This window comes from Arvicola amphibius, chromosome 11, assembly GCF_903992535.2.
Source record: "Arvicola amphibius chromosome 11, mArvAmp1.2, whole genome shotgun sequence".
Classification (NCBI taxonomy): domain Eukaryota; kingdom Metazoa; phylum Chordata; class Mammalia; order Rodentia; family Cricetidae; genus Arvicola; species Arvicola amphibius.
Window position 1 is genome coordinate 30,552,999 of NC_052057.2, and position 22,358 is coordinate 30,575,356.

Genomic DNA, 22,358 nt, shown 5'->3' on the forward strand with positions numbered 1-22,358 from the left:
CGACTGACTATAAAAGATGGGCATTTTGGATACTGTATCCTCCATTACTAGGAACCCCTGCTCAAGTCACCCGCATAGAGTTGGGGAAGTTTCCATTGCACGAGATTTCCACGCCATCCCTCAAATTCTTTCTAGTTCCAGATGTTTCTCCCTAAAATCTCTTGCTCCATCTCGACCCTCACCTGATCCTTTCTGTTCCCATCTGCACTCACTCCCTGTCCACCCCCTCCACACACACACACACAAACACAAAAATATATTCTATTTCCACTTTCCCAGGAAGATCAATGCTTCCTAACTAGAGCCCTTCTCTTTACCTAAGCTCTCTGAGTCTGTGGTTTATAGCTTGAGTATCATTTGACAGATAAAAACCCACTTATAAGAGATTACATATCATGTTTGTCTTTCAGAATATAGATTACTTCACTCAGAATAAGTTTTTTTCTAATTTCTTCCATTTCCCTGCAAACTTCTTGATGACTTCTTTTAAACAACTGAGTAAAATTCCAATATATAAATATACCATATATTCTTTATCTGTTCTTAAGTATAGGGATATCTATGTTGCTTCCAGTTTCTGGCTATTATGATCAAAGCTTTAATGAATATACTTGAGCAACTGTTTTGTAGGAAGAAGTGCCCTTTGGGTTTATGTACAAGACTGTCATAGCTGGATCTTGAAGTAGATCAATAAATGATCTGAAAAACTGCCCTATTGATTTCCATAGTGGCTGTACAAGCTTACAGTCATGCCAATAATGGAGGAATGTTCTTCCTCACAAGCATGAATTGTCATTGTGTTTTTGTTATTAGCCATTCTAATAAGTGCAAAATAGAATCTCAAAAGGGTTTTTTGATTTTCACTTCTCTGATGGCTAAGAATGTTGAAGATTTCTATAAGTACTTGTGGCCATTTGAGATTCATCTGTTCAGAATTCTCTGAGATTCATCTGTTTAGAATTCTCTGTTTAGATATGTACCCCATTTTTGATTGGATTATTTTATATTATGAATTCTGAGTGGAGATGGTGATAATCTGTAGAGAAGACCAAGTCTCTCTTGGCAATGCAGTAAACTTTTGATTTGCTACATACTTTGTAGCTTATAAGGGCAGGTGTGCATTGGTAGTATACCTCCTCCAGGATTGCTGAATTCTAAGTGCAAACTGAGCATAGTGTGCCAATTCACAGTTTGGAAGTGTGGGGCATGTGATTCCATACAATTTCCCTTTGAGATACTATCTTTGACATTTTGAGATGATTGTATCTAAAAGAAACAGATATTGTGTTGTTGATATTGTGCGTGTGTGTGTGTGTGTGTTGTATAATCCACCTGAGTAGATAAATATATATGCTTTGAATATACATACAGCGGTGATTCAGGAAATCAGATGTTTTTCTTTGTCCCTCTTGGACTTATAAATAGCTATCAAGAGAGCACAATCTATCTGAACAAGGAAATAGAATAAGCTGTAATCACTCCTCTATGTCACTAAGTGGGAGAAAACACACGAAAAATGTGATTTGAAAGGGAGTGTGTAGGTAGTGCTTTTCTAGAGACAGACTGAGAGCCAGGAAGGTCATGGAGACTTGAAATATTTCCTTGCCTTTGGGTAGGTTGAATATCATAAACCATACCTCTGAAGAAAAGGTTTGGTTTGTTATTTGCTTTTTATACAATCTTACTTTATAGACCTAATTAGACTTACTCTCTTACCAGAGCATCTTAAAGGTTGAAATTACAAACACACATACATCTATATCAGCTCCGAAGAAAGTTTTACTGGAGTAGAACTGGTCAAAATTTTATTATTATTACAAATTGTTTTAAAATTTGTTCTTATGCTAAAGATAAGAGAAAAAGAATCTAATTAAATTAAGCTTGCGTGGTAAATCATGGAAATACTGTATACAATGATTTAGCCATGACCATTTATTATCCAAGGAGAGCAAGTCCAGCTGAATTCAGTACACAGCCTATACATGGAGTAGAAAGAATTATAACAGTGATTGAACGATGAACTTCCAATGGCATGGCATGTCTCCTTGATGTTTGAGAGGCATTATAAAGAATTTGTTTCAATATAAATAATATGAGGACTACAATATTTTATTCCTATTACAAATTGATAAGTTTGTAAGTGCAATTTCAAGGATAAGGGACAAGAATAAGTGTGATACACTTTGGAGAGACTTCACAATCAAAGCAATAGCATTAGACAGTTTACAAGCATTGTATTGTACCAATCCCTGAATATAGCATTCAAAGCGCTATCTTAAGGGAATGGACCCAAGAACCTATGTATTTCGTAGATTACTGTAAAGAAAATAAGTTATAGCTGAAGAATAAAATATATTAGATGTATTTGCTCTTCATTTCTGATTAGAACACAGCTTTTCCCAATGATTTCCTACCATACAACTATGCCATTTGAGAGTGTCTGGAGAAACAACAGCCAGTTCACTTGACTGAAAGTTTTGTAGAAAACACATGAATAAATAAAATAAAACTTATAAGAATTATGATCTGCTAGGAAGCTCCCAATATTTTTCCAACAAGTGTCTTCTAACAAATTTTCATATATTTTATTGAATAAATAAGTCTTTTAAATTTGTTTAGTATTTATTGTCCTTAGCACACTTGCAAAAGAGATATATTTGTAAAAGCTATAAACATGTTAACCTTGTTTTAGGTCCACCAAATGATTTAATCTTGTAAGCAATCCATGCTTATTGGAACTAAGGAAAGAATTTCTTTGCAGTTCTAAATAACAAGTCAGTTACATTTCTGGGAAGATCATCCAACTCTTTCTTCATTATATATAATCTTAAATATAGCTTAAGAACTACATGATAATGAGTATTGGCTTAAATATCTTAAGCCTTATGGGTTTTCCTAAGGCACAGGTTATATTAAATAAATATCAAGTAAAACAACCCACAAATTCATGTAGTATCTGTTGATAGACTCAGGAATTATAACATTAAAATGTTTGTACAACATGTGGCCCTAATACTGGAAGTATTTTCTACATAGTTGGTATATGTTAGCATTCTAAGTTCACTTCAAAGTGAATATTACTTGAAGGAGTGCCTGAAACCAATTGGTCTATCTCATGATCTTTTTTTTTTTTTTTGAGACAGGGTTTCCCTGTAGTTTCTAGAGCCTGTCCTGGAACTAACTCTTGTAGACCAGGCTGGCCTCGGACCTCGGACTCAGAGATCCGCCTGCCTCTGCCTCCCGAGTGCTGGGATTAATGCGTGCGCCACCACCGCCCGGCCTCTATCTCATGATCTTATACTGGTCAGGATCTAGGATCCATTCATTTCCTACATTGGATAATTGAACACGGTATGGGATGGAAACACCTGAGGTACCTATTGTTGTTTTAGGTTGAAAGTGTAGGAGCTGCGGTTATCTGATTGATACTCCCTCCATTGACAGCACAGGGAGCTTAATGTAATAGGATAAACATCTTGGTCAGATTTCCATTTAGTATAGAATGCAAGGCTGAGCAGCTATTTAAATAAGGCCTTCCCACCATTCTGGAAAGGCAAATCTGGCCTTTTCTTTAATTCTTTTTCTTGGTGCAAAACTCCACAGAGTGTTTTGTAGAGAAGAAGATCATTGACATTTCTCTGTTCACAAGGTCTTTTCCAAATCCCATATGTTTCCTGGGTAGATAAGTTTCTATTCTCCATTGTGAGCACAGAATTATTGTCTACGTTAGGAACTGTAATGTCACATTTTCCCAAACATCTCCTCCTGGCAAGCAGACATTTTATCCATGAGGGGATGTTATGGAAGAGAAAAACACATTTTATGAAACTTACAATGTCTGTATGGCTGCTATTATAATCAGAATGGATGAGAATTGAAGGATTTGTTGAACTGTGCATTAAACAAATGGCCATTATCAATATGAAATAGGAACTTGCCAATCCAACAAGAGTATCCAGCTGGCTTAAATGCATTTAAAGTTTGATTCTCCTGGACACAATTCAGACAGGTTACTCCTAGGAAAAGTTATCACCCAGTCTATCATGGGGATGACATCAAAGCACAGAAAAGGCAGTAAAGATATTGAGACTACAAAAGACGTTCTCAAGATTAAATGTGCAAATGACAAGTATTTATAGTCAGTGTATATTCTCTAATACTTAAATATGAACATTATCTTTGTTGTAGCCAAGTCAGATTTCTACAATCTGGCAATAGTCACATTTATGGCATAAAATTACTTCTAAATGTGCAGCCAGGAATAACTGGGGAAGGAATTATGAGAACACGTCAAGTCTCAACAATACTGAATAACTTTAGATAGGAAGTAGTAGGAAATGTTGCTTTGAGATAAGAGGCATTCCATCCTCAATGTGCAATGTTTCCTGGTTCAAGGGTTCAACAACAAAAGGATAACGCCCCAGCTTTCAATGCTACTAGGCAGTCACAGAGGTCAGTAAACAAAACAGTTACACTGTCTACTGAAAGTGGATCAGAAATGGTGAAGTACTCAGCAGCCTACGGGAGTGAATTCTACAGAGTTACCAGGAGTAGGCACAATATAACATGTCATCTCTTGTCTTAGAATCATAAGGATATTAAATGTAAAAGACATCTATATATCTAGTCAACTTTTGGTGGAATGCAAACCTGGGCTTGATTCTTTCAGTCTCTTGAATGAGTTATATTTAGTGTAAGTGTTCCTTGACAACCTCAGATTTTCTGTAATATGCACCCATCTATTATTACAGAATAATTTGTCAATTTTAATCTCCTAGTGTGTAGAAACAATCAAGTTGTTAACACATAATTACTTAGCAAGAATTTATTTCTTCAAGGACTAGTCGATTCTGTTGTAAAATTAACAAGTTAATATATTGAATTGACTCATGATCTACCAATAAACGACTGTTTTCCTTTCTCTATTTTCCTAAAATCTCCATTTGTTTCTAGACCCTCAGTTCAAAAAAAGAACTGGAAAAACTATGAGTAAAGATTAGAGTTTAGGATCTTGTTTCCTTTTTAGAAAAAAAAATCTACTTGCTAATTGATTTAAAAAATACTACCAAATCTTATAAATTTCCATGGGTTCCTCTCCATAGATCTCTGATGATCTTCAGTTTATTTTCCAGAAAGCTCTGTATCTGTCAGAAACCAGTCTTCATCATCAATAAAATTAAAAGCAAGGAAAGAATCTATATTTTGCCCTACTTATAAACAAAACATCACAAGCCATAGCTTCATGTAAACTGGCAAAAAGAAAACAATCATGCTGATTCCAATTAAAGACTTCTTTTTTATTATTTAAATGGTAAGGATGTTAACATTTCATTATGAAAATTCCATAATCTCACATTGCAACTGAAAGATGCACACAGGCCCAGGAGACACCAGTACCACCATGAGTAAAAGAGGAGAATAATTCAGAGCTTTGAAGGACTGGCCCATCTAGAATGAAGAGGAAGTATGCCTGCTGAGTGCTCCAAAAAAGATCCAGTGTCTCTAAATTGCAAGGCTGTAAACACATTGTTACTTTATTTCAAAGGAAGCTTCTTATTACTCTTTATATAGCTATTTGACATGCAAATATTTCACTCCATATTGAGCAAAAAATTATTCAGCATCCTTAATTATGATTTTATGAAAAATGTGAGATTTACGCAGAATTGTTTGCCAATTCCCAGGCCCAAGATCTGAAAAAAAAATAGTATGCCTAGATTTGTTACAAATTAGGAGAATGTAGTAATAACTGAGTGTGACAGGATTCTCTCTTCAGTTCTTGAACATGTAATAACACTGGTAGGTAGAATATAAATATTAACAAATAAACTTTTCAAAATGACATATCCATAAATTACTCATCTTCTGGATGTTTGTAAATAACTGTAAACATCAGAAAATATGGCGACACACCAAAATCAAATTCCAAGAATTGATATCTGAAAAATAACATTTTGGTTTGAAGGTAGAAGTTAAAAAAAACTGCATGAAAATGATTTCAAGTCTAAAGAACAATTTTGGCTAGTTGGAGGACGGTATAACTGAGAGAAGTTATAACAAAATAAAAAAGTAGTGCATGCTAAATGATGCCTACCCATTCTGTCTGTGCACAGTAATGGAAGGGCAATCACACACTCTAAATTGTCAGTCTTTGCTAGTTTAGGGAAACACATGAGGATTAGAAGGGTGTAGTAAGAGGGGAGGCCGCTGGTTTGTTCCCAGCTGCTCAGGCCTGAAATAATCACACAGAAAATATATTAATTAAATCACCCCTTGGCTCATTGGCAAAGTTTCAGCACATTATCTCCAATGGTGGCTCCATGGCTTCCCTCTGACTTCACCTCTGACTTCCTTCCACCATGCAATAGGCCAAGCCAGCCTCTTTATTCATTACCCAATAAAAGCAACACATATACAGAAGGACCTCCCATACCAGAAGGGAATGAGAAGAAGAAATCAAGAATGAATGAGGGCATAACTCCAAACCTCTGCCGTCTTGGTTCACAAACTTAACTTACTCTCAATGAAGTATGCTCTTGGTTTGGGGGTATCAGGGGAATTTCTTGGTCATTGCAATCAAGAAATGTAATTGTTCCATAGGAATAAATTGTGATGAATCTGAAAACACAGAATGAAGAGTGTTCCTGAGTTTAGAAAAGTAGATCAAATACAATATATACAGTAATTGATAGATTAGATCAAGAGAATATCTATCTATCATCTATCTATCTATCTATCTATCTATCTATCTATCTATCTATCTATCTATCTTCTATCTATCTATCATCTATCTATCATCTATCTATCTATCTATCTATCTATCTATCTATCTATCTATCTATCTATCTATCTATCTACAGAAGCTGTTTGTTTGTTTCCAGCTGCTTAGACCCTAAATGATCCCTCAGAAACTATATTATTTATGATACTGTTTGGCCAATAGCTTAAGCATATTTCTGGCTAATGCTTGTATCCTAACCTAATTCATCTCCGATAATCTGTGCATCATCATGAGGTCATGGTTTACAGCAAAGTTTTGGCTGGGCTCCAGCAGTGGAGGCTACATGGCTTCTCACTGACTCTGCCTTCTTTCTCCCAGCATTCAGTTTAGTTCTCCCTCCTAGCTCTATTCTGCTAAGTTACTGGCCGAAATAGATTCTTTATTCATTAACCAGTAAAAGCAACACACATACAGAAGGACTTCCTACACCATCTATTTATATCTATACGTAATTGGATTGTGGAGGGATTTTGTAAATTGCTATTTTTCCTCATGAAAATCTGATCAAGAAGATGGTAGAAAAAAATATTCCATTGCTCGATGTGCGATAAACTAGAATACAGGAAAATAAACAAAGGTGACTGAATCAAACCTATGCAATTATATTAAGAGGGCAAACAATGATAAATGATAAGGAAGGCAATTGTAAATGCTAGAGTTTTTATTAAGAACACAACTAACCAAAGATAAAAGCTACAGAAGTAAAGAGAAGTTAGGCTCACTGATGTCCATAAGTACTTTGTGGAAAACATATGAACAGGCACAATGGTTGCCAATTTAACCAATAAGAATCATTTTTCTTCTTTTTTATTTATTCTTCTCTCATACATCCATCCTACTCACAGTTTCCCCTCCATTCTCTCCTCTCAGAACCCATACACCACTCACCTTTTTCCTAGATCAACTCCTCCTGTTTTCCTTCAGAAAAGAGCAGGCTCCCCAGGGATATCATCTAAAAATGGCTTAACAAGGTTAAATCAGTGTAGGAACAAGCACTCATATAAAGGCTGGGTGAAACAACCCAGTAGGAGGAAAAGGTCCTACGAGCAGGCAAAAGAGTCAGAGACACCACCACTTCCACTGTTGGGAGACATGCAAAAACACCGAACTACACTACCGTATGGTATGCAGAGGACTTAACACAGACCCATGACGCATGCAAGATCCATAATTTCCTCCTCAGGCAATCTGAATCTCTATGAGCCCTGCTCAGGATGATTCTGTGGGTTGAATTCTCCTGGTGTCCTGTCCTGTCCTTCATTCATTCCCCTTTCTTTTTCTTTCTTTCTTTCTTTCTTTCTTTCTTTCTTTCTTTCTTTCTTTCTTTCTCTCTCTCTCTCTGTCTCTCTCTTTCTCTTCTTTTCTTCCTCTTCCTCTTTTTCTTCTTCTTGTTCTTCTTTTTTTTGTAAGAGGTACATTATTTAACTAAAGCTAATCTTGAACACTTAACCTTCTGGCTTCAGCATCATAGGTAAAATTATGACAATCCTACCAGCATCAATTTGTAACAATTGCACGTATCTGACTATAAGTGCACAGTACTAAGTGTTGGATTGCAAAGCTCTTCCTTGTGTTGTACAAAATGCTAAGTGAAAAGTAAAAGAAATAGACTAATACATACTGAAAATATGATTTCTTTAAATATTTCATAATAATACGTATGTGAATGTGTGTTGTAAAAGAGCTGATATGGTCTTAGTTATATTCCCAACAAGTAAAAATTCTTTAAGCAGACTGCACAGGAATTACATGCATAGACTCTTTCTTTGAAATGGTTCTTATACTATTGATTGCATTGACATGTCTCAAGTTTAAAAGTACATAATGTCATATTGTAGAAACCTGTAATAATATGTAATAAATATGCCATTAGATTTCTCCTTTTTGTAAAGTCTAGAAGATATTGGGGGGAGGATCTCACCTATTTTTACAAACAATTCTCTAAGAAGGAGCAAAACATAACAGGATGATCTGAAGACAACGTCAACCAAAATTCGTTTATAAGTAACAATAAATCCATCATTACAGTGGGAAAAATATTTTCAGCATTCTATAGACTCTTGGATAGAACAAACCCATTAGTAAGAAATAGATTTACAGGAGAAAAACAAATGCACATTTATTATTGATTCATTTTCTAGTGGAAGAGACAGCTGATGAGAATTTGTAGGAATAGTTTTGAATTGCAGTTTATAGCAGAATATTTTAACAGAAGTTGAAAGCAAATGCAGAGGGTATCTGAGTTTCTAGGTAAAAAAAAAAAAAAAAAAAAAAGATTTGCAAAGCAAGAAACTATGCCAAATAAGTTTCTTACTAATGATGATTCCTAGCCGGGAAATGGTGGCACATACCTTTAATCCCAGCTCTTGGGATGCAGAGGCAAGCAAATCATTTGTGAGTCTAAGGCTAGCCTGGTCTAAAGAGCTAGTTCCAGGACAAGCTCCAAATATACAGGGAAACTTGTCTCAAAAAAAAAAAAAAAAAAAAAAAAAACAGAAAAAAATAATGAAGATTTCACTAGTACCATTCCCAGCCTCCTAATGTTCTCAAGATTTTCCAATGGTTGACTTTGAGTTCCTTTGACAGTAGACCAGTGACTTTTGTTGTAGAAAATCTATGTTCTGCTTTTATATAAGTAATTTGAGAGCAGACACCATACTCTTTATTTATAATTGTTCTTCGACAGCCCATCACATATTGAATGGTATCTTTTGTACTCCCACATAATTAATTTTAAATAGGCTAAGAATAATTTGTATTTTATAGTGAAAATTGGAGTACTTTTAATGTATATTAGCAATGACTTTTGAGACAATGTCATTTTCTTTCCCGGGAGAAATACATATTAGTTTTTCTGGTTAAATAAGAAAACACCCCATTAATTCTGAATTTATTAGAGGCAAAATCCTTCTATCCAACATGTAAATCAGACAACAGACTTTTTGTGTCTCATTAGTTAGATATGTCGAGTCTCCTCTCCGTCTCAGTTATTGAGCTGGAATTTGCTTTTAAGCATGTTTTTTTATGCAGTGTCTATGGTGATTAACGTTTTGCAACGTACTAAATTTGTTGTTGTTGCTGTTGTTGTTTTTTAAACTAATCTACAGTTCACTTCTTCAGGTAAGTAGTTTTGATTTTTAAGGGCACTGTAATTCAAACCATAAGGTTTTCTAGGAATGATAATATATTTTATTTAATATTAGAGGAAGTGGAACCACTATTATACAGACCCTGTTCCATGCTTGATACTGTGTCATTACCTAATGTATTAATTTATTTAACATCTGCTGCACACTGATTTAAGTACCACTATCTCCAGACTGTTTCATTAACTCACCTATTCCACACAGCTGAGGTATTCAAAATACAGTGGTCATCCATTAAGTCACACATTACCATAAATCTCTGAAAAAAATAAATCCATTCCAGGCATACTATCCTGGAATGGAGTCTGTTTTAATCAGTGAGGAACGTGAGGCAATCAAACTGTCTGAAAAAAAGAAACCTAGACTATCAGAAGAGATGCACAAAAAAGTTTTGTTCACTAGAGGGTTTAATATGTTCTCTAAGAAGAAAACATTTTAAAAGCGGACCTTGGAAAAAAGTGAAGAGTTTCTTGGAGTTTTGTGGGAAGGGGACATGCAGAGATCCTGCAAGAAAGTTGTTGGATGAGGTGCGCGTGTAGGACGTCATCAAGTCCATCTCTGGGTGTCTCCAGGAGTTGCGGGGATCCTGATCATTGTTTGGAAAGGCTGGCTTTGACCAAACAGACCAGGAGGAGCAGCCGGGTGGTGGGTTGCCCGGCCACACCCCCAGCCGCTTTCTCCACCCATGACACCGCCTCCTGCCCTGAGCCCTACGAGTGTGTGTGGGAAGTGAGCGAGAGGGGCGAGGGAGGAACACGGCCCCCCAAAAATGTGAAAAACCAAACAGTGCTAGCCAGCTAGTTCCGGGTTCCCGCCGCCTGAAGTCCTCAAACTGGTGAGCCTCGGTCTTCAGCCAGGTTCCTCCCGGGAACCGCGAGCAACCGGGGTGCGGGGTGGGTGGCCAGGGGCAGGGCCCGGGCGCGCTGCGCGGATAGCCCTGTCGTGGGCGGGCTGGGTTCGGTCTCTCTGCAAGGGACGGGGCCTCCAGCGCTGGGCCTGGACTGCACGCCCCCGCGGCCTTGCTAGCTCCCAGCTTGGCTAGAAGTCTAACTCAGAGGAACCAGGCCTGTCTGTGCTCGGAAACCAGCCACCAGCTGCTGGGGTGGACGCAGATGGAGGGCCCGTCCTGGCCAGCCACATGTAAATTGTTCCTGAGTTGAAAGGGAAGGAAAGTCCGCGCCTGAGAGTTGAAGGCAGATTGCCAACTACCAGGAAAGTTTGTTTGTTTTGTTGTTGATAAGAGTGTTGCTTGACTTGGGGAAAATGCAACCGGCCCTGCAGCTGGACCTCTAAGTGGAGGCCACAAGGAATGAACAGGCCTTAGGCTGTGATTGGGCTACTGTACTTGAAGGATCATTCTTGGTAGCTGCGGGGAACAGGCTTGTAGTGTTGGAGTAAAAGCCAGAAACAAAACAAAAAAAAACCCTGCCAGCAAAACAAAAACAATAGCAGAAGCATGAGTGTGGAAGCCAAGTACCGGGCCGCATCCCTGTATGTGGGTGACCTCCACGAAGATGTCACTGAAGATGTGTTGTTCAGGAAGTTCAACACAGTGGGACCCGTGTTGTCCATCCGCATCTGCAGGGACCTGGTTTCCCGTCGTTCCCTAGGCTATGCCTATGTCAATTTTCTCCAGCTGGATGATGCCCAGAAAGCCCTAGACACCATGAACTTTGATTTGATCCAAGGCAAATCCATACGTCTCATGTGGTCTCAACGGGATGCATACCTGAGGAAATCAGGAATCGGGAATGTGTTTATTAAGAATCTGGACAAATCCATTGATAACAAAACCTTATATGAACACTTCTCACCGTTTGGGAAGATCCTGTCCTCCAAGGTGATGAGCGACGAAGAAGGCTCCAGGGGCTATGGCTTCGTGCACTACCAGGACCAGAGCGCAGCAGACAAAGCCATTGAGGAGATGAATGGGAAGCTGCTGAGGGACTGCTCAGTGTTTGTGGCCAGATTCAAAAGCCGGAAGGATCGGGAGGCTGAACTCCGAAGCAAAACCAGCGAATTCACTAATGTGTACATCAAAAACTTTGGCGAGGATATGGACGATGATCGGCTTAAGGAACTGTTCGGCAAATACGGCCCAACTTTGAGCGTCAAGGTGATGAAAGATGCCGACGGGAAGTCCAAAGGCTTCGGCTTTGTGAGTTTTTATAGTCACGAAGCTGCCAAAACTGCAGTTGAAGAAATGAATGGACAGGATATAAACGGGCAGACGATTTTTGTAGGCAGAGCTCAGAGGAAGGTAGAACGCCAGGCTGAGTTAAAGGAAAAGTTTGAAGAGATGAAAAAGGAAAGAATCCGTGCACGCCAAGCGGCGAAGCTCTACATTAAGAACCTGGATGACAGCATCGATGACGAAACACTGCGCAAGGAATTTTCTTCCTTTGGGTCCATTTGCCGAGTTAAGGTGATGCAGGAAGCAGGGCAGAGCAAAGGGTTTGGCTTGATCTGCTTCTTCTCTCCAGAGGCAGCTGCTAAAGCAATGGCTGAGATGAATGGCCGCGTCCTGGGCTCCAAACCCCTCAACATTGCCCTGGGTCAGAAGCACTGAACCACAACAAAAAGTCCTACCTCTCCAATTTGAGTAGCAGCTAGGAGAACAGTACTGCTCTCCACTTGTAGGGTGCTAGAAGGGTAAGCTTCAAAACTAAACGAGGTGGCTGCTTAATCCATTGCACTTGTGCAAGGAATTGTATACAAGCATTTCTTGTGTGTGTATGAAAATGCAAATGCGTGTTAGAGGCTTGGTTTGTTTTACAGGTTGCATCCTCAAATTAAAAAAAAATATGTTTCCTTATTTTCTAATATTCACAACCGTTTAATTGGTTACATTTTACTGTTTTGAACCAAATACTTGTATTTCTTTTGATAATGTTGCAAGCTTTAATTTCTCCTATGAAAAAGTGCCCCAAACAAATTTAATGATATTTTATTTTTTACCAAGAGGGATTTTAACGTTTTTCATGGAAGCATTTTTCTTTTTCTTTTTTGAACAACTCAAAAATTTAGAAATTGCTAATCAGAAATCAGTGAAATACTAAATTGCACTTTTGACTTAATGTTTATAATAGTGTTAATATACACACGTACATACATACAAACACATATATTGGTGTGTTTCGTTTTCAAATAGTCTACATTAAGGTGGTGGTAGTGAAAATTTTTATTTTGGGCTACATTTTATGTGTCTTTACTGAAATCTGAGTGTCTTTATTTTCCTGTCTAATTGTTCTTATATAGTAAAGCTTTACTTTTCATATTTCCTCATTTTATGTTTCCTCATATATATAAAACCTATATCTATGCAGCTGATGGACACCAGCACTTCTTAAATCCCATCACACCCATGCAATTCATTGTGATGGGTTTTCATTAGAGGCTTATGTTATAGAAGTCATGTCTATGCAATCCAGCAACAAACCCCAAAGAAAAGTCAATGTTTTAAAAAACATTCTTCATGTCATATTAATCTACCCCAGGGTTCAGAAAATAAGTGCCTTATTTTATCAAATTCCACCTCCTTTGATTAGACTGCAAAGCCTGTGTTAGCTGGTGGATCTTCTTTTGGCCCTGGTTGGTGTTCTAGCAAAATGAAGTTATGTCATTTGGTCTGGTTTTTACATGTGTTTTATTTTGATGCTCGTCCCATGTGACTTCTCTCTTCTGTCCATCAACATTACCAGCTAATTCTCAGATATTTTTTATAAAGGTATTTTCATATTGGCTTTTCATATGTACTACCTCAAGACCATTTGAAAAGAAAGGTAATAGTTTTTTATTTGGAATTTACTAATTACCTTTAAAATGTTAGCCATTCATACCAAAGGTGTACAAGGCTTTGTTGGTACTGTTGTCTTTTGCTTTTCATTTTTGTCTTGATATTTTTGTTCTTTTTGGATTGTTTCATCACTTCGTATTACCATTTATTACATCCTTTTACTGCATATGTTAATAGTATGTACTCTTCATTGACAATACTCTGTGAATGAGAAAAATCTCATTTTGTTTTTATAAGTCATATATATAGATGTTATATTGTTTGCACATTTTCTGATATGAATGAGAGAAAAATTGAGAATAAAAGTAACAAAACTTTTGCAGAAACATTCTGCTGAAATACACTGCATATTGTTCCTTACATTTTATGTGCATACTAACAGGGGGTTTAGAAAAGGTAACATCAACAATTTTGTTTGCAATAACTTTTTGATTTGATGTCATGGAATGATAAAATTTAACATGCTCAAGAAATTATTTACATATTATTTTGAGTTTTAAATTTTGCCAATGAGATTTCCATGATTACTGAATTCTTTTTTTTTTTTTGGTTTGTTTGTTTATATTTTGTTTTTTAAGACAGGGTTTCTCTGTGAAACAATCCTACCTGTCCTGGAACTGGCTCTTGTAGACCAGACTGGCCTCAAAAAATCACAGAGCTCCAACTGTCTCTGCCTCCCGGGATTAAAGGTATGAGCCACCACCGTCTGGCTTGATTACCAAATTCTTGATTACTGTATATGGTGCTGTATTGCTTTTCATCTTGGTTTTGTCTTCTGCCAAAATATCTTGCTCATAAGCATTCTTTCCAACCACTACAGGGATTATTTCAATCCATATCTTAAACAAACAGATAAACTCTAATTAATGAATTAAAATCAGCTTAAATATTTTAATTCATTTCCCGAATTCTTTACAGAAAATTCATAACAATTACATTTCCATCGTAAGTATAGGTACATGCATGTTTCTATATTGTCCAAGGACCTAAATATTTTTTCAACATCCAGCAGTTTCAGTATAGTACTGAAAAATACTTAATATTCTTTTATTTTACTACTTCAATTACTTCTTTTCTAATGCATAAATTTCACCTCCACCTTGTGTCTTGTATTTATTATTATTAATATTTTCATACTTGTCAATTAGTATTTCAAGAACCTGAGCTATTTTTCCTCTTGAGATAATTTGTATTTACATAGATTTCTTTTACATGTGTGAAATTTTAAATTTACCATTTAATGTTTTCACTGTGCTTATAGTTTTAAAAGCTAGTCCAATATCAAATCTTAAACAAACTTTCCAGCATCTGATTTAATGACTTTTTTTGTGACTTATTTTGAACAGATTAGAATGTTTGTATATACACATGTATATATACATGTGTATGGAGTATAAACAGGGAGGCTGGTAGACACAAACAATCTGTGCTGACTTCTATTAGTGTATATGTCTCATTGTATCAATAATTTCTTTATAAACAAAACTTGTTTATATTTTACATAAAGGGCCGTGTAAGCCTTTTAGCTATGTCTCGCTTCTAGATCTTAAAATAGCATATGTGTGAATGAATACTGATATAATCTAGCACTGTTTGTGGGTCTTATAGACACACTCAGTACTGATATAATCCAGCAGCGTGTGTGGAGCTGGCTCAGAAGTACTGGCTTGCAGAATCATCATGTTGATGATGATTTTTAATATCAGAAGCAGAGTTAAAAAGGTGCCAGGACTAGACAGGATTTAAGTGCGTCAGGACATGATGGAACTTCTGGGTTATTTAATCTGTGAAAATTTTCAAATATTTGAACAATGATTGATAAACCTAATACATACATTACTTCCTTCCTATGTGCACAAGCAATTGATAAACACATTACCAAGTGTGCAGATGTATTCTTGTCCCAGATTAATAATGCAGTATCCTAATGCCTTAATAGAAATTGTACATTTCCAGTATTTGCCATAAAATTTGTCAGTGCATTCCCTTCATTATTTAAATTCTACTCATTTTTAATTGTGTGTGTGTTTTTTTCTGTGATAGCATTGTGTCATCCTAGTAAGCAACAGAGCTTCATTTTTTAATTATATTAAAAATTAAAAAAATATTGTACCTTAGTGCCTTGAAGAAGAGAGAAAAGCTAACTCAAAAAAAGATGCCGTCAGCAAGTCTCTTCTCTCTTCCTCTGTACACATTGCCAAATCTCTTCTTGTATTGATGACTGCATTTTACAGATGATGTAGCACATATGGACCTTGCTCCCATTTTTCAAAGTTGTTAAATAGAAATGGTTAAAATATTTAAATGTTCTCAATATTTTTCAAAACCTAAGGAGATGCTAAATAAAACCTAGCTTGTCAATGATGAATATGTTTGAAATTATTTATATTCATTTTAATTTTCTATTTCTAAGTGTGAGTATTTGTTTCATGTTTCTGAAGGTTCATAACTATGTGACATGTAATTTGTTTCTGAAGTTATTCACAATTGAATTCAGGAACACAAAAACAGTTCTAATTTGGAGCAAGTTTTCATGGGGAATAGTTGACTGTTTCATTAGTTCAGAAAATTACATAACTACAGTACTCCATGTATAAAATTGTCAAAACATAATAATAAAAATGTCAAAAACTAGCCGGGCGGTGGTGGCTCACGCCTTTAATCCCAGCACTTGGGAGGCAGAGGCAGGCGGATCTCTGTGAGTTCGAGACCAGCCTGGTCTACAAGAGCTAGCTCCAGGACAGGCTCTAAAGCTGCAGAGAAACCCTGTCTTGAAAAACCAAAAAAAAAAAAAAAAAAAAGTCAAAAACTATATGATACTTTATAAATCAAAGTTTGTCAGGCCTCATTTAGTGATGACTTTCTTACTGACAGAGGTCAAAAGCTGTCATACTATTACAAGACGAGAGGGAACACAAATGCGTCCCCCATCCCTCCCTCCCTCCCTCCACTCCCTTCAAATTCACAACCACAAAGGTGCTACTTGAGGGAGCATGTTTACCTTTTACCACCACCTACCGACATGGCTTTGGATAACCAAGGTGAGATTGTTCTTGGTGCCTTTGGAGAATAATTTCAGCAAACAAGTGCTTGAAGGACATCCTGCAAGCCATATCCCAACTCTAGCAATTAAAAACAGGAAGGTCATACAAAATGTTAGGTGTTTAGGATTAATTTTTATCTGTTTTATTTTGAAACATGGCTCATAATATGATTTCCCAAAACATAATAATGATTATACGTTTGTTTTTATGATTATATCTTGATTTTACTAACAGAAAAAGCAACTCAAACTGAAAAAAAAATATGTTTCTATTCTAAAAATGCTCAGAGTTAAGGATCCTCAGTCCTCTGGGGTCAGGATTTTACATCCCTTTGCTGGATTTCCCTGACTCTTCCCTTTCCGTACCTTGGCTCATCAGCAGTCAGGTGTGTGGTGGTTATGGCCAACCCTGTTGACACACAGACTCCACCATAATCATGTGCTGGTTCTACTTTCTAGAGCCTTTCCCTCTCAATTCTCAGCATTTGTACAGAGATTCAAAATGATCCACCAGTGTAATGGTGGCTGTGGATCCTCCAAGGGACCAAACTAGTCCCTCGGCATGTGGGAGTCAGTTGTGTAGTTTGGTATATCTGAGGGGCCCCTGGAAGTAGGACCAGGTTCTAACCCTGCTGCATGAGCTACCTTGTTGGAGTCCATACCCTATGGTGGGATGCCAGGCTCAGCTTTAATGATGGGAGGAGGGACATAGCCCTTTCTTAACTTCATGGGCCAGGCTTTATTGACTCCTATGGGAGTCCTTACCCTTTGGGAGGAGTGGGTGGTGGGTGGACTGGGGGTGAGGTAAGGAGGGTGGGAGGAGGGATGGGAGGAAGAACCGTGGTTAGAATGCAAAATGAAATAAAAATAAAAATAAATCATTAAAAGAACAGATGGAAACAGAGGCAGAGACTGAACATCAGAGCACTAAACTGAGCTCCCAGGGTCTAGTTGAAGAATTGAAGGAGGGAGAATATGAGCAAGGAGTCAAGACCATGAGAGGTTTACCCACTGAAAGTTTGCCTGAGCTAATGGGAGCTGACCAACTCCAGGTGGACTGGGACTGAACGAGCATGGGATCAAACTATTCCATCTGAATGTGGTTACAGTTGGGGCAGACTGAGGGGTCACTGACAGTGGCACTGGGATTGGTCTCTATTGCATGTACTGGCTTTTTGACATCCTAATCTCTTTGGATGTATACCTTGCTCAACCTAGATATAGTAGGGAGGGCCTTGGACTTTCCACACACAGCTCAGGGTGCCTTGCCCTCTCTTAGGCCTGGAGGGGGGTGTGGTGGGAGGGTATGTGGAGGGAGTGGGAGGAGAGGAGGGAGTGGAAATTTGGATTGGTAATTTTTTAAGTAATAAAATGAAAAGAAAAAAAAAGAGTATCAATTTCCACATTTTCTGTGCAATGTGGTTTAAAAAGGAAGAAATGGGATCAAAATGAATATAGAGTGGACCAAACAGTAATCTGGGATGTTTTCCATTATTTATATATAAATTGGAATTTTGTTATCTTTTAAACTTACTTACAGATAGTTCTTTCAGTCATTTTATTAAAGGATTTTTGATGTTTTTGTTTTTATAAACAGTATGCAACACTAAAGCTAATGATTTCCTTCATATAATCTTTGTGGGAAATAAATTATGCAGATTTATACCAGTAGTAAGTATAAAGCTAAATTAGTTTTTATTTGATAGAGGAATTCATGTTGTCTTATGGTGGCATTACCTATTAGATATAAAACTGTGAGCATACTGAAAATAACAATTGAAAAGGTTCGATTCATTTTACTCACCTGCATTACCAACATACATAATTATCAAGATTAGAAATAGTCAGGACTGACTGAATACAAATTCTTCTTACTAAGCTGTTGCTTTGTTGACTTTTAATTCAGAATATCTTCGGTCTAGCAAATTTGCACACTTGTTAATATCTCACAATCAAATAGCCAGCAGAAAGGAATGTTTAATGCACTCTGTAAATCAATCATTGTTGCATAATTCTTAATAAATTTAAAGAGAACAGTTCCTATGGACAAACATTAAGAAAATTCTTGAAGCTTCTTCCTATACAAAATGTACAAAGCTCTCTATATATGCACTAAGTTCAGAGTAACAAATACACTTCACTTGAAGTTGTTAAGTTCTGATTTTGTTTCATGTTTGCTAAGCATTCATAAATGCTTTTGCTCTTTCTTGGTTTTGCTACCAAGTCATAGCTTAGCTTAGGGTTATTATATTAACTCTATCTACTATGAGAAGAAAAATTATCTTTAGTGTCATTCTTTGGTACAGAGAGAGAATCTTTACTCCTGAGAGATATTGGAAGCTTCAAACAGATGTGACCTCGACTTTGTTACATGTGCTTACTGTTCTTGTCCATTAAGAAAACTCTCTGTTTGGAGAGTGCAGTCATGAACTAACGATATGTGTTGTCAGTTGAGTTCCAAATTCAATGTCACCAAAATGTTGTCTTTATTGAAGGTTTTTCCATTCACTGAAGATTGGATATGTCTCGTTTGTGTTTGTTTTTCAAGTTGGTATTGCTATTGTGATTGTCACATCTTGAGGACTCTCAGTTGGCACCCAACCGTTCATTGCAGTTTGCACGTTTTCAACTGTGAATGTGTGCCAAAGGCACACAAATGTATGATAATATCTGAGTTATAGCCAAACAATTTCTTTTCAGTAAGTTAAATGTTTGTAATAGTGTTTCCAACATTCCTTATTCAAGTAAATAGCTCAACATCTTTTAAATAAGTCAAGTTTTTCAAACTTTATGTACACATTTATAGTAACAATTTTATTGAATTACTATGAGAAGAATTATAAATTGAAAACTACTACACTTTGTTACTCTCTTCACTATTGTGTTTTATTTGTGATTCTTACATAGCTGTCCTTGCATTATGAAGATTTCAGCTAGCAAGCATTCTGCATTGGTGCTCGCAGAAATAACAGTTTTATATTTCTCTTTTAATTTTGATTAGGATTATATCAAGATTTACAAACTTAATAATGGCATCCTCCTCCCTGCAACTCTCCTGTGACATTCTATTGTTTTAAGTAAAGTGTAGTTCTTACTAAGGTCAAGGGTGCTTGGTTCTTCCATTCTCGTTTATCTTTTAATCCTGTTTGCTGTTGTAATGCTATTAGTTAAATTGTTCAACATCCTGAAAATAAACTAGTTTTTCTAATTCTCTCCCTGTTTTAAAGTGAAATATTTTCTGTCTCCAAGGCTTAACTGGTTTTTATCTTCTTTTTTTTAACTTTTTTATTGCTTCCTTGTGGATTTCACATCATGCAAGCTGATCTCATTTATCTCCCATCCCTTCATATCAGCTCTCTGTTCTTGCTACCTTCCCAAAAAACTAAATAAATATTAAAAGAAAGACAAAATCAAAAGTCAAAGACATAAAAAAGCAAAAATAAGACAACAGGCAGTCTCATCATGGAAGCTGTAGTGTGACATAGTGAGTCACGCAGTATATCCTTAAGTCCCGACAACTTTTCTTATAAGTGTTCTTTGTAATGAGCCATTGGTCTGGTTTGAAGCCTGTGACTTCTGTCTTTCATACTGGGCTCTCTCTTGGATGCCTCTTGGATATCCTGTTGCTTCCTTGTGTCATGGAGAAACCTGCTGCTTTTGATCTGCATATCGGGGCTCTTTATATGCTCCAGCAGTTCACAGATGAGCTGGATGTGGGATGGGTCAACTCAGCCTTGTTTCTGGGCTTGGGTGGTAGCTTTCCCTCATCCTCATCACCAGGGTAAGCTCTTCAACACTGCCTCCGCTAGCTCATCCACTGTAGCAGGGAGCAAGGAGCAGCGCCAGTTCTCTTGCTCTCATGCTCCTGGGGCCAGCTCACCTGCACCCAACACCACCAAGGCCAGCGGTATTCGCGCTGCAGTTGGGGAGGTGCAAGGCCAGCCTCTCCTGCTCTCCTGCCCCCGAGGCCAGCTCTCCCACATGCCACAGGTGGCAGCGGTCAGGAGGGGAGAGGGCATCTTTACCTCACCCATGCCACCACATGGCAAATGAGGGGGAGCCTAAGGTCAGCTCTGAGGTTCTCATGCCCTCAGAGTTTGCTCACTTGTAGGTCTATCCAGGTGAAATGCAGGGTCGACGTTCCCAAGTGCCACAACCAATGAGGGGCATTACCAGCTCTGCCACCAGGATCTCAGAACCAGCTCTCCCACCTGCCAAAGGTATCTAGTAGTGGGTGTGGGTGTGGGGCATCTCTCTGTCCCTCATTCCACCATTGGCAGATGAAAAGCAGAACCAGGTCTCCCATGCTTTTCACGAGGCCAAATCACCTGCCACCCCTATCAACAGGGTTATCAAGGGTGAACTTTTTAATGGACAGTAAGTTATACATTGCAAGGGAAAACATGTATTTCAATTTGATTATATAAATTAATTTATTAATGAACAGAAAATCAATAACTGAAAGTCTCTAATTTTTATAATTTTTAATTAACTAAATTTCAAAAATTAACACCTACCTAAATTAAGCAGATTTATGCATCTCAATAAACTTCTATACAGTTAGAACAACCATGCTGAACAAAAGTTGTTTAGCTTTACAATGGATTTTAAACTCTCACTGTCAAATATATTTTATGTACTACCAAAAAAAAAATAAAAATTATATATATATATACATGTATATATATATATATATATATATATATATAGAGAGAGAGAGAGAGAGAGCAATATACAATCAACTTTATATCCTTTCCACACAACCAGCAAAAGGGAGGTGCAACCAATTCTGAGTTGCCCAATGTGTATGTTGGAAAGTGTAGGAAAACAGTGAGACACTTGCAAACACTCAGCTATCTCTCATGTCCCAGAGAGTCATACAGGTTATTTGTTACTGGAAACTTTTGTTGGCTTTGCTTAGGTGACATACTTTTCTTAACCAACCATTATCACTGAGGTAAAGAAAACTGCTGGCTAGCATTGAATATACAGCATAAAGACACAAAGCCCAGTAAAACATGGATTGTTCTAAGACCTGTTTCACTCAGACAGTAATATCTGCAACAATGGAACAACCAGCAATGGAGGAAATGATCTAATCTTGACCTTGCTGGCTTATTTTCCTTTCTGCTGGTTCATGATGTGCATTTATCGTCACAAGGCGTCTCTAACTGGACTGCTTGCATCTCAGTGTGCACAGCACTCATTCAAGATCTGAGAAAACTCAGGTAGTATGTCCAGCAACACCGTGTGATTGGTTCCTGGTAGTCAGTAGCTAGTTCCTTAGTCCTTGTTTTCTCCTTGATACATTTACTTTAGATAATCTCTGTTTCTTTCCCCCACTTTGTTCCCAAGTATCTCGCTTGTTAGTCAGCCATATTCTTCAGGGAATCTGTAGCTTAACGTCACGTTTTCTACAGGTGATTAAGAGTGTGACCAGATGGAGAGAGAGTCAAATTATTCAGATGAAAGAAGTGGAGAGGAAAGCTGGTTGTGGTCGATCGTGTATATAATCTCAGTGTTTTAAGAGCTGAATTATAATGACTGGTACAAGTTAGAGGTTAGCTTGGACAATAAGGAGTTGGAGGATAC

The 22,358-nt window shown here is 37.3% G+C and overlaps 1 protein-coding gene across 1 annotated transcript; it reads left to right on the forward strand.

Moving 5' to 3' along the window:
• The first annotated feature begins 11,227 nt into the window (after window positions 1-11,227).
• On the forward strand, window positions 11,228-14,263 carry Pabpc4l (poly(A) binding protein cytoplasmic 4 like). The gene has a single exon (XM_038347704.1). The coding sequence runs from the start codon at window positions 11,384-11,386 to the stop codon at window positions 12,494-12,496; it is 1,113 nt and encodes a 370-aa protein (XP_038203632.1). The 5' UTR covers window positions 11,228-11,383; the 3' UTR covers window positions 12,497-14,263.
• Window positions 14,264-22,358: the final 8,095 nt, after the last annotated feature.